Source organism: Citrus sinensis, chromosome 9, assembly GCF_022201045.2.
Source record: "Citrus sinensis cultivar Valencia sweet orange chromosome 9, DVS_A1.0, whole genome shotgun sequence".
NCBI classification, from domain to species: Eukaryota; Viridiplantae; Streptophyta; class Magnoliopsida; order Sapindales; family Rutaceae; genus Citrus; species Citrus sinensis.
Window position 1 is genome coordinate 782053 of NC_068564.1, and position 14342 is coordinate 796394.

The window sequence follows — 14342 nt, forward strand, 5'->3', positions numbered from 1 at the left end:
ATAAACGATAAATCTAATTATATAAAATATGCTGATACTGCATAGAATTCAAGAGTGGATTGGAAACTGAAAGCAGTTTCTAATTCGAGTATATATATGCAAGGGACACAGAAAAACAAACTGAAGTACTAATATAATAAGTTAATTAATTGCTTCCTTAACACCTAGCTTAATAAATAGTAAAAATAAAATAAAAGATTAAGTAGCTTCGATAGAAAATATTTTTGACCATTTAAAAATTCATCAATATTACTTATTATATATAAAATGATGTGTAAAGACTTTTTCTAATACTCCTTTTGGCTCTTTTTAATTCATACATAAATGGTCTTTTCCTTTAATGGCTACATAGTCAAGACGAACGACTTAGACTTGGACAAAAGCAACCAACTCTCCTAAGACTTAATAAAAAGCAATTAATGTTTCTTTGATGCTCAAGCAAGCTAATGGTCTTATATACTGCAGAACCAAAAAAAAAAAAGGGTTACAATTAAGTGAGACAATAATAACGATGAACGGCCAAAATATCAAGATTGATCATCATTGTTACAGGGATGATCATGAAGCTGATGATCATCAGCTTCCGGGGTTTCGGTTCCATCCAACAGATGAAGAACTTGTTGGGTTTTATCTTCGAAGAAAAGTTGACAAGAAACCGCTCAGCATCGAATTGATCAAACAGATTGATATTTACAAGCATGATCCTTGGGATCTTCCAAGTATGAACTACGTACTCAATTTGTCTTTTTTTTTTTCTTTTTGGGATCAAATTTAAAAGAGCTTTTAAAGGCTTAAAAGTGTTTGTTCAACTCTTCTTTTTCCCCAATGTGTTCTAAATTCCAATCAATCTCATTTCAAATGAAGCTATTAATGGGTTTTTCAGAATTGATTTGATATTAACTTAGAGCTTATTTGTCTTATTCCTTAAAAGGAGTGGGGATAAGCTTGCTTAAGTTCTTGAGTGCAACTTTCGGTTTTTCACATGAACTTTAATTACAATGATTAAGTTCTGATCAGTGGATCATCAATTTGAAGTTTAAGTAAAGCTTCTTTTCTTTCTTCTTTTCATTTTCTTGTGATTCCAACTTCCAGATTTTCATTTTTCTTGCCACACTTGCAAAGAAAGTCCGACGAACTATAAGATTCATGCTCTCTCATTTACCAGCATAATTAGATTATCAACCGAAATTACATGATGGAGCCCCATCTTAAATTTATATATATATCCTTCACTTACCTAGAACTTAATTAGGTTTAACACTTATAAAGAAATTTTCATTTACTTGGGGAAACCCCATCTTAAATTTATATATACTCATTTTGTGTCGGAGCATATATATATATGTGTGTGTGTGTGCATGCACTCCAATCAGACTGTCCAGGATATTTCTTGTAATCATCTAATTTTGCTCTCTTTATCTCATAATGCAGAAATCAGTTCTACACCTGACAACGAAGGATACTTCTTTTGCAAAAGAGGGAGAAAATACAGAAACAGCGTAAGACCGAATAGAGTGACGGGGTCTGGATTTTGGAAGGCAACTGGCATCGACAAGCCTGTATATTCTGACGGAGGAGAAGGCCAAGACTGCATTGGACTCAAGAAAACGCTTGTATACTACCGTGGAACCGCCGGAAAAGGAACCAAAACGGATTGGATGATGAACGAGTTTCGCCTTCCTTCTGACGATCGTAGCGGCAACACTAATGTCACCAATGCTAAAACAACCTTGCCGGAAGCGGTAAGTTGAAAGTTTTAATTTTGTAACAGGGTTAACTCCATCGAGTGTTCAAAAGTTGAATAATCATGAAATGTTTGTGAAGACCTTACTACATAGTCTAGTTTGTGTTAATTACCTCTATTTCAGACGTTCATTTCTTTACGCGATTTCAGGAAGTATGGACCATCTGCAGAGTTTTCAAGCGAAATGTGTCATCCAGAAAGTACACAAATTGGAAGGAGCAATCATCGGCTAGACGTCAGTCATCAGTAACGGAGTTACCAAGCGCTACAATTACATACAGTACAGAATCTAACAATCAGGAAGAAGCTTACATCAGTTTTGAAAATCCCGGGATTCATCGTCATACCGATAATCTGAAGCCCACCGCCGTCCATCAGATCAATGAGATAAGCCAGTTTAGTAGTGTAGAGCAGTTGAGCGGCAACATACCCAGTAATCCTTATGAATCCATGGCATCATCTTCAAGCCACCCACATGCAAATGGAAATGATTTTCATGAATTGTTCACTCAAGAGAATTGGGATGAACTTAGGTCGGTTGTAGAGTTTGCGCTTGAATGTCCGAACTTTTCTTTTTAAACCCGGACGGGACTAGTTGCAATAAAAACGACAAAAATTATTTTATAGACTCTGATTAATGCATTGTTTTAGGTTCCTATTTATATTTTTGTGGTCATTATCCAACAAGACTAGCTCTATTCGAGTTTGAAGGGGGGGGGGGGGGGGGGGGGGGATGTCCGCATCTATTAGGTATCCCGTATATAAACTCGTGTGATTATGTAATTTTTGCGCTAAAGTTTATCGTAGGATTGTAATATTATGATGTTTGTGTAAGAAAAACAAACACAATGAGATAACAATTTATACAGTAGCTAAATAACGAAAACCAGCTATTGGAAATGACAAATGAAAACAGAGAGCAAAACTGAAGAGAAAGGAAACAGAAAAATAAAATGGAACCCGAGGCCTGCACATGGCAGTATCCTTAAAACAGATTTACCACCTACTGGAGTGTTTTAGGTATGCTGGTAACTGTTTCCCAGGATATAACAGGCACGAATTTCCGACTAAGCACATGGTGGAAATTCCGACAAACCACAACAGCGAACTCAATCAGAGAAAACAGACGACGAAGAAGGAGGAAGGGAAAAACAAGTGAGCTTTGTGCTGGTTTTTCGAGTGTCCAAAAAACAGAAAAGGAGGTGCCTATTTATAGTCATGTGAGTATGTAACAGCTTCTTTGTATTGAATTTCCGAATTCAATATATGTTATTAAATTGTTGTAGCAACCATTGAATTTAAACAATTCAATTAAAAAATTGAATTGCATAACAGCAAGAAATAATTGTAAAACTGTTACAACTCATTTGAATTCAAAGAGGTGTGAAACTGTTACACAAAAAATTCAAAAGAAAATTAAAAACGTGCCATGTAAGTTTGGGTGATTTTAGACTAAAATTCGTGTACGCAGGACGCGCGGGCGCACACGAGTTCAACCAAATCGGTCTTGGATTCGCACCCCCCTGCGCACGCGCGTGTGGAGAGAGACTCTATCCTTCTAATTCTTATTCATGCATGGTTAAGTGTTTATATATAAACACTAATCCCTAGGCTTCTTTTTCCCATGTGGGATAAGTCTCATTTCCTTTCAAATTTCCAACTTCAAGGGTGAACTTTGAGAGACAATTTCTCATTCACCCAAGCACCATTTTGAAAAAATAAAATTATATTTTTGAAGTATTAATATAATAGAATCTGAACATCACAAGAATTCTCACTTTCTCTAAGTGGGACCCACTCAAAATGTGCCCTCAAAATAGCATGATATGCTATTTTTTCAACAATCCCCCATATGAATGAAAATTGGCAGTAAAAATAGGAAAACCGCTAAATTTTGACATCAAAACCATTTTTGACTTTAATGATCAAGTTTATTGGATTGATACCTAGCACAGGATAGGTAGGTGTTATCCTTTGAACATTCCCTTGTAATAGTATAATTACTTTACTAGCTGATCAGTAGACGCGATGTCTTTGAACTATTATGCCTAGGGGTGGGCAAATTATCCGACCCGACCCGATCCGACCCGACCCGATCCGAAACATTTCGGGTTCGGATCGGATCGGGTGGTCAACAAAACCCGATCGGGTGAAATTGTCTCAACCCGATCGGATCATGATCGGATCGGGTTTCACCCGATCCGATCCGAAAACCCGATCGGGTTGAGACAAAAAAAAAAACTTGGGCAAAAATTACAGATTTACACTTACAATATCACACAGACACACACACGGCACACTCACATCTCACACGAGTACATGCATTGAATCAGTAACTTACACTCTCACAGAAACAGAATACATATCACATGAGAGAGTACAGACTCACGGATTTACAGTAATTCACAATTTCACATTTCACAAAGTATTCACCGCAACAAAACAATTCAGGAATTCAGTCAATTCACTCCAAACTATTCAGTATTCACTATTCACCGCAACAAAAGTTACAAAACAATTCAATAATTCACCAAGCAAACAACACAAGCAAAGCAATTAAGCAAAGTAACAAGTAACAACTCACAGTCACAAACCCTCACTCACGGTATCACTATCACAATTCACAAACCCTCACTGTCACAGTGTCACACAAAAATCACTGAAACCAGCAGCCGTCAAGCACAAGCAGGCAGCAGCCGTCAAGCACAAGTAGGCAGCAGCCAACCCACTGTCCCACGCTCATTCACGCCTCACGGAGTCACGGCCTTCGTCGCTCACCACTCGCAACAAACACACACGCACAGTTCACGGAGCTAGCTTCAACGGCCACCACACGCAGTCCGATTGAAGATCCACCCAGCAAGCTGCCTCCGATCCACTCGAGTCTCCACCATTGGCATCCACGGGTCACGGCTGTTGAGTGTTAACATCCGGCCACCACACCCATTCACGGTCACGCCTCACGGGTCACGGATCCAGCCTCCAATCTCAAAAGGTCTCTGTCTCTCTGACTCTCTTCACTCTCTGTTTTGGAATTGGAACTTGAAGGCTTGAAAGCTGAAGCCCGAATAAGCAAAGCAAGAGTGCAAGACAGCAAATCCGGCTTTTAAAGTTATTTAAGAGATGGTATATATTATATAATTATATATGCATTAATGATTAATTATAATTTTTATTTGTTATATGTTATATGAGAAATGTTAATTGTAATTTTGTATGTTAAATTGTTAATTATATATAATTATATATTGTTAAATTTTATCAATAAAATAAAAATAATATGGCATTAATTTTCTGTTATTAATTAATAATTGATTTTTTGTATGAATAGTAATGTTAGATTAAAAATAAAAAATAAAAATTATGTTACAATATAAATTATAATTGTATATGTCATATGATATGTGTATTTATAGAATAGTTTCAACATCAACAAAAAATTAACCATTAACCAATTTAATTGCAGTAGTTTCAAGTTTCAACTTCAATAAATAATTAATCAATTTAATTAATTGCATGATAACCATTAACCAATAAGTAAATATTAAGTGGCTAACTACATATAATGTGAGCATAATAAGAATTAAGAATTTAAGATACGGATATGTAATTAATATTATATTATTTTGGCCAATGGATAATTAGATATTATAAATTAAATAATTAGTTTAATTTCTTGGTTTTCTTTTATGGAATATGCATCTTGAATTCTTGATCATATATAAACATTATGGTGGAAAATTGGAAATATCGATTTCAAAAAGTTTCATAAAATTAAATTAACAATTATTTGAATCAATTTGTAATACTAACTATTAAGTAGATTTTTTTAATAGTCTTTTTGTGTTTTAATTTATGAATTAATGATTAATAATTATTTATTTGCATGTTTAGATGTCTGGACACTCAAGATCGAATTCAATAAGTGATGATGACAATCAAAGTGTTCAAATGGAAGGAACTCAAAAGGCAAAGCGGAAAAGACTAGCGATGAAGAAAAGATCTGCGACGTGGAATCATTTTACTTTGCTCGAGAACAATCCAAACAAATGCAAGTGCAACTATTGTGGTAGACAATATCAATGTCATTCAAGGCGTGATGGGATTACAAATATGAGAAATCATATACTGGCTTGCCTTGCATACAAGACATTCCGGGAACAACAAGAGGGAAGTCAACAAAACTTGACAACTGAGGGTGGGGAAGGAAATGCAAGTAATATGGTTTTGGCTAAAGGGTGGAGTCAAGACGCTTGTAAAAGGGCAGTCACCAAAATGATCATTATGGGTGAGTTGCCACTTAGTTTTGTGGATAACAAAGGGTTCAGGCATTTCTGTAGTGTAGCCATTCCACAGTTTGTTATGCCATCTCGGAGAACTGTTGGTAGGGATGTTATGGATTTATTTTTGGAAGAAAAGATAATGTTGAAGAGTTTGATTTGCAACAACAAACAGCGAGTGTCTCTTACCACTGATTTATGGACTTCTGTTCAAAACATGAGCTACATGGTGATCACAGATCATTTTATTGATAGTGATTGGTGTTTGAACAGAAGGATTATTAGTTTCAGTGTGATTGAAGATCATAGAGGGAAAACGATCGGTAAAAAGATTGTAGCTTGTTTACAAGATTGGGGGATAGAGAGGTTGTTTGCAATAACTGTTGATAATGCCAGTACAAATGATGTTGCGGTTAATTATGTGACTATGCAATTACTTGCTTAGATGAATGATGATGCAATTGTATTGGCGGGTCAGTATATGCATGTGCGTTGTTGTGCACATATTTTGAACTTGATTGTTGTTTCGGGGTTGAATGAATTTCATGCTAGTGTTGCCGCCATCCGGAATACTGTGAAGTATGTGAGATCCTCCACAACGAGGCTACAGGCATTTAAACAGTGTGCTCAACAAGTGAAATGTCCAAATGGAACGGTTGTTTTAGATTGTCCTACTAGGTGGAATTCCACCTATTTAATGTTGATGACTGCGTTGAAGTTTCAAGCAGCATTTGATAGAATGGCAGAGGTGGATAAACCGTATGAGGCATATTTTCTCGAGAAAGAAAATAACGTTAAGAGGGTGGGCCTGCTTGGACCTGAGGATTGGGAGAGTGCAGGGCGAATTGTGAAGTTTTTGAAGGTATTTTATGATGCCACATTGTTATTTTCTGCTTCTTTGAGTGTGACTTCTAATCTTTGTTATGATACCATTGGCTTAATTGAGAGCTCATTGACTGCATTAGAGGGAAGTAGAGATCCTTGGGTGGTGGCTATGGCTTATCAAATGAGGGAAAAATTTGATAAATATTTGGAGTCTTCAGGGAAGATAAATAAAATGTTAATTGTTGCCTCTATTCTTGATCCACGAGCTAAAATGGATTTTGCCAAACATATTTTTGAGATCATTTTTGCCAATGATGGTTGGAAAGTTGAAGAAATGACCAAAGCAGTGAAAGATTTGTTGAATGAGCTTTATGATGCATATAGTGCAATGTGCTCTAGTTCCACACCATCGATGTGTAGTGAGAGTGTTCCTAGCGGCAACTACGGTGGTACAAGTTATTCTCCTTATTTTACAACTGAGGTTGGTTTGCCGGAGGGTCCTAGTGGTGATGGTGATGACATTTTCCGAGTTTCTCGCCCTTTCTTTGGGTATGCTCAGAAAGTGTTTGTTCAGAATGAGGGCAAGAGAGTAGTATCTGAGGTGGAACGATATTTGAGTGACTCAGTTGAAGATCCAAGCAATCTTAAGCTCAATGTTTTGCTTTGGTGGAAGGTTAATGGATCAAAGTATCCGATATTAGAGAAAATTGCAAGGGATGTCCTTGCTGTTCCTGTTTCCACAGTGGCATCTGAATCTGCCTTTAGCACAGGGCGTCGCGTCATTGACGAATATCGGAGTTCTTTGACCCCTTGTATGGTTGAGGCATTGATATGTACCGAAAATTGGTTACAAGCTAAACTTTTTGCTAATCCTGTTTACAACCTTCAGGAAGATATTAAAGAGCAGATATTCCATATGGAGCTACATGAAGGTAATATTTTTCTCATACTTTATAAAGTTAAGATGTATTATAACTTTATAAATAGCATCTATATGTACTTAAGTTACTTACTAATTTCATTTTTTTTTATATTTTAAAGAGTTTGTAAGATCACAAGCTTCAACGGTGGAAACAGTGAGCGCTGATATGGGTGTTATGGATATTTGAAAGGTAATTCTTAATATATATTATTATTTATAATTTCATATTATATGTTTAGGTTGTAATTTACACTATAATAATAGACAATAGTTGTTATAGTTTTAATTTATAATTGTTTCATTTATTTTAGACACATTGAAATTGTTGGAATGGTATTACTTAGGAATTAGGATTATTATTAAATTTACTTGATGATGAATGCCATGAAATAAGCCACAATTGACTTATTTTTTTCTTATATTTAATCAAGTACACACATGAATTGGGCATATGTGTTTGTGTTTAATGTCCCTTTATTTGTAATGTGGCTTAAAGAAAGTAGTTAAACGGTTATCTATTATTTTTTCAATTTTTTCCTAAGGGATATATGCTTCAATTCTTCAACTTGGAGTAGAAGAAATTGAAGTTAAAATTTGTCAAAGTGCTTGCGAGGAACGGTGGAGCCGTGAAGGAAGTTGATCTAGATTTACATTTAAACTTTGTTGTGTTTTGGATTTTGGAACTTTGTCATTTGTGTTTTGGAAAATGGAAACTATTTAATTATGTTTAATTTTGTGTTCTAAATATTAATGTTTAGATTTTAGAATTGGACATTGCGCTTTGGATGGAGACTATTAAATTTAAACTTTGTGTTAATTTTAATTTTATGCTTTGTGTTAATTTTTAATTTTGAATCATTTGAATTTAATTCTGTAGTAATTTTCTTTTTTTGTTGGTTGAAATGAATGGATGAATGAATGAGGGAGGATAAGGAAGGTGAGAAAGAAATTTCTTAGTTAGCAAGGTGACAAGAGTGGAAGAGAAATGTCCTTGTTTTATAAAGGACATGCACGTTCATGTTGTTATTTCCAGAATGAAAATGAATCAATCCCTTACGTTTGCTGTGTTTGTCTTTTAGATTAGATAAAGTGTATGCAAAGTGTATGTAAATTTTCTTTTAAACGGTTGTATCTCCACTTCTCCAGAGGTCCCCATGGCAAAAAGCCAAAAAGAATTAAAAAAATAGAAAAAAAATGTTTCCTTATCAAGTATCAAGTATCAACGTGTGGCCCCATGATAAAATTAATGTGGATTCCACATTCCAGTCCACTGATTGAGTTTTGCCATTTGGTAGAGGGTTTTTTTTTTGTGATTTATTATATTTTAATATTAAATTTAATGGGTTTTATCTTTTACTATAAGACATTAACACTTATTATTGTGTCACATAGCAAATTGTTAAGGTTTTCTTTGAATTTTGAACAAACATGACCATAGGATAAGATTAAAATTTGTAAAAAATAATTCATTTTTTGATTGTGAAAAACTTTTGGACAGGAGAAATTCTAGCGTGATGATTTGGGTCTTCATAATCTAATATGAAACCACTAACAAATAATATTTTAACATATGTATATAATTTCTAAATTTATAAGTTATTTTATGAAAAGTCATACAATTTCTTTTTCCTCCCTTTCACTCTCTTCCCTCTAATTAAAGATAATTAATGGAGTAACTCAATTAAAATTACGTTTGATTTCCCAATTGCTAAATTGGCAAATTAATTAATTATAACCCGAATTAATCCGAATAACCCGAATTAACCCGAATCCGATCCGATTACACCCGACCCGAATTAACCCGAATTCATCCGAATAACCCGAATTTAATCCGAATCCGAATTAACCCGCATCCGATCCGATCCGAATTCCACCCGACTTTTTAACCCGATCCGATCCGATCCGAATTTAATTCGGATCGGATCGGATCGGGTTTTAAGTTCGGGTGGGATTCGGATCGATTTTTATCCAACCCGACTAACCCGAAATCCGATCGGGTTGATCCGAACCCGATTTTGCCCACCCCTAATTCTGCCATTAATGTAAACGATCATATACTACACATAGGTATTTCTCCTAACACTGTTGAGTTCTCATGGTTATGTTCGTTTTGGCCTTGGACATTTACCTGGTTCTGCGAGAGTTCCTAAGAGCTGAACCCATAATAGCTCCCTTTGAAGCGGCCCTACTTCTCTCTCACATAGGTGATATCTTAATTAAGAGTAACCCGCATTACTCTGCTCGAATTTTCCGACGCATAAGAATCATTAAGAGCCTAGCTCAACCTTATTCCCCACATGCATCTCTGTTTCATCATAGGAATGGTCAATGGGGTAATCCTCTCAAGAGAATGACCCCCACTGTGATCCAACTTTAAGAGAATGACCCCCACTGTGATCCAACTTTAGTCTTTAACAAATAGGTTGTCCTATTGAACCTAGATCTTGGAATCTCTAGTCAACTAGGTTGGGTTTTCCTTCGTTATTGACTAATCATTCTATGGGTTTTAATCTCATTCCCCTCGATGATTTTTCTACTAGCTCTCTATTTAACCCTTTGGTTAGCGGATCCGCAATGTTATCTTTTGACCTCACATAGTCAATAGAAATAACTTCAGTAGAAATAAGTTGTCTAATAGTATTATGTCTACGACATATGTGGCTAAACTTACCATTATACATATTGCTTTGTGCCCGGCCGATAACTGATTGACTATCACAATGTATACAAATTATAGGCACAGGCTTTGGCCACTTTGGAATACCTTCTAAAAAATTGTGTAGTCATTCTGCTTCTTCACCACATTTATCTAATGCAATAAATTCAGATTCCATTATAGATCTGACAATTACTGTCTGTTTAGAAGATCTCCATGATACAGTTGCACCTGCTAGTGTAAACACATAGCCACTAGTAGATTTTGAATCTTTTACATCAGATATCCAGTTAGCATCACTAAATCCTTCTAATACTTCTGGATACCTAGTATGGTGCAGTCCATAATTACGAGTGTATCGAAGATACCTAAATACTCTTACGATAGCTTTCCAGTGATCAGTTCCTGGATTACCCGTACATCTACTAAGTTTACTTACCGTATAGGCTAGATCCGGTCTGGTACAATTTGTTAAGTACATCAGACTGCCTATTATTCTAGCATATTCTACTTGAGAAATACCCCATCATCTATTTTTCGATAGATGAATACTAGTATCTAATTGAGTTTTAGACATAGTATTATCATCTTTATTAAATTTTTCAAGAATTTTATCTACATAATGAGTTTGACTTAGAATAAGTCCATTAGAAGCCCTTGAGATTTTAATTCTCAAAATGACATCTGCAAGACCCATGTCTTTCATGTCAAATTTAGACTTAAACATATTCTTGGTAGATTTAATCATGTCATCATCACTCCCAACAATGAGCATGTCATTAACATATAAACATAAAATGACATAGTCATTTTCTGTTTTTCTGACATAAACACATTTGTCACACTCGTTGATCTTAAAGCCACTTGTGATCATCATATGATTAAATTTCTCATGCCACTGTTTCGGTGCTTGTTTCAAGCCAAATAATGACTTTACCAATTTACAAACTTTCTTTTCTTGTCCTGGAGCTATAAAACCTTCAGGTTGCTCCATGTAGATTTCTTCATCTAAATCTCCATTTAGAAAAGCCGTCTTTACATCCATTTGATATATCTCGAGGTTGTACAAAGCTGCAACTGCTATTATCATCCGAATGGAATTTATTCTCGTAACAGGAGAATAAGTATCAAAGTAATCAAGGCCTTCTCGTTGCCTATAACCTTTAATTATGAGCCTAGCCTTGTACTTATCGATTAATCCATCGGCTTTCATTTTCCTTTTGAAAATCCACTTATACCCCAAAGGTTTACATCCTGGAGGAAGATCTACTAGCTCCCAAGTATGATTTTGTAAAATGGATTCAACTTCACTGTTAATGGCTTCTTTCCATAAAGCGCCTTCAGCTGAAGTTACAGCCTCTTTGAAGCTTTGAGGTTCACTTTCTAGCAAATACGTTAGAAAGTCTGGACCAAAAGATTTTTCTATTCTAGCTCTTTTGCTACGTCTGACCTCAATTTCTTGTTCTTATTCTTCTGATACTTCATCATTTTCTTCATTTTCAATTGTTGTTTTATGAAATTATCGCAATTCTCTCGATTCCACTCTAGAATTACAAGAAAACACATGTTCAAAGAACGATGTATTTCTTGATTCTATTATCATATTTTTGTGGACATCTGGAACTTTAGACTCATGCACCAAAAATCGATAAGCACTATTATTTTGTATATAACCAATGAAAATACAATCAACAGTTTTTGGTCATATTTTTACTTTTTTATTTGAAGGAACCACTACTTTAGCAAGACACCCCCACACTCGTAAGAATTTATATGAATGTGCTCTACCTTTCCATAGCTCATACGGGGTTTTATCTTCTTGCTTTCGGGGTATCTTATTTAACAAATAATTAACTGATAAAACAGCTTCTCCCCACATATTCTGGGGTAACCCAGAACTTATCAACAATGCATTCATCATTTCCTTTAAAGTTCGATTCTTTCGTTCTGTCATCCTATTAGATTGAGGTGAATATAGAGTCGTGACTTGATGTATGATTCCATTCTGGTCACATAGTGACATAAACGGAACAACATACTCACCACCACGGTCACTCCTTAATTCTTTGATTTTTCTATTAAGTTGATTCTCAACTTCATTTTTGTAGAGAATAAACTTTTCCAAAGCTTCATCTTTGCTTTTCAATAAATATACATAGCAATATTTTGTGCAATCATCTATAACGGTAATAAAATATTTATTACCACCTCTTGTTTGAATGGATTTAAAATCACAAATATCACCATGTATTAAATCAAGTGGTTCGGTGTTTCTTTTAATTATTTGGAAAGATGACCTAGTTAGTTTTGCTTCAACACAAGTTTCACACTTATGTTCAAATTAATTTGGAAATTGGGAATATGCTTCATGTTAATTAATTTACTCAAAGAATTAAAATTAACATGTCTTAATCTACCATGCCAAAGATTAGAAGGCTCAAGCAAATAAGCAGAAGAACTAGCTTTATTATTAATTGTTGGTTTCAGAGTCATTACATTGAGCTTAAATAGCCCATCATTAACATAACCCTTTCCCACATACATCCGATTTTTTGACAAAACTATCCTATCTGACTCAAACACCATTCATAAACCATGTTTGTTCAGCAGTGATCCAGACACCAAGTTCTTCCGAATTTCTGGCACATAAAGCACATCGTTCAGAGTCAGTTCTTTCCCAGACGTCATCTTCAAAATCACTTTCCCTTGACCTTAATCTCAGTCGTAGCTGAATTCCCTATGAATAGCTTTTCTCCATTGATAACTGCTTCAAATGAAGTGAACAACCCTTTGTCCGAGCAAACATGTCTAGTTGCTCCCGTATCAATCCACCATTCTCTCGGATTAAAGCCAACCAGATTCACTTCTGAAATCACTGCAGAGAGGTTTATGTCTGAAACATGTTGAGTGATGTTTTCCACCACATTCGCCTCTCGCTTCTTTTTAGGCAACATGCAATCCGAAGCCTTGTGACCCATCTTATCACAATTAAAATATTTTCCTTGAATTTTTGTTTGCTTCTTAGAAATTCCTCCTTTCGGACCCAATTTTTTTTTTTTAGGTCCATGTTCAACAAAATTTGCCTTTGCCATAGAAATAGCCCTCTTCTTTCTACATTTTTGTTATCTTCCTCAATTCTGAGCTTAACAACAAGCCCTTCAATATTCATCTCCTTTCGTTTATGCTTCAAATAACTCTTGAAATCTTTCCAAGTAGGAGGCAATTTTTCAATAATTGTGGCAACTTGAAAAGTTTCACTTAGATGCATCCCTTCTGCAAGGATTTCAAATAACATAATTTGAAGCTCTTGTACTTGACTTATTACAATTTTAGAATCCATTACTTTATAATCTAAGAAGCGACCAACAATAAACTTTTTGGTACCCGCATCCTAGGTTTTATATTTTCGATCTAAGGATTCCCATAGCTCTTTGGCTGTTTTCTTTCCTATGTATACGTTATACAAGGAATCACTAAGGCCATTCATTATATAATTTTTACATATAAAATCTGAATGGTGCCATGCATCAATTGCACTTGCAACTTGAATATCTGTTTCACCCTCTTTGGGTTTAGGAGCATCCTCGGTCAAGAACCTCGCAAGGTTCAACGTAGTTAAGTAAAAGAATATCTTTTGCTGCCAGCGTTTGAAATTTTGGCCATTGAATTTTTTTGCCCTTTCCGCATGATTGACAGAAATTGCCACAGAAGCTGGTTCCTTCACAACAGTTGGTGCAGCAACAGAAGATGAAACTGGGACATACGGAACATCATCAACGGTTTCAGTTGCCATCTCAATGATTGTTTAAAATCTATTTTAAGATTGTAAGAAAAACAAACACAGTGAGATAACAATTTACACAGTAGCTAAACAACGAAAACCAACTACTGGAAATGACAAATGAAAACAGAGAG

The 14342-nt window shown here is 35.3% G+C and overlaps 1 protein-coding gene across 1 annotated transcript; it reads left to right on the forward strand.

Annotated features, from left to right (window-relative positions):
* Nucleotides 1–433: 433 nt before the first annotated feature.
* Nucleotides 434–2368, forward strand: LOC102615092 (transcription factor JUNGBRUNNEN 1). Its single transcript, XM_052433171.1, has 3 exons — nucleotides 434–719; nucleotides 1432–1742; nucleotides 1895–2368. The coding sequence occupies exons 1-3, from the start codon at nucleotides 512–514 to the stop codon at nucleotides 2321–2323; spliced, it is 948 nt and encodes a 315-aa protein (XP_052289131.1). The 5' UTR covers nucleotides 434–511; the 3' UTR covers nucleotides 2324–2368.
* The last annotated feature ends 11974 nt before the right edge of the window (nucleotides 2369–14342 follow it).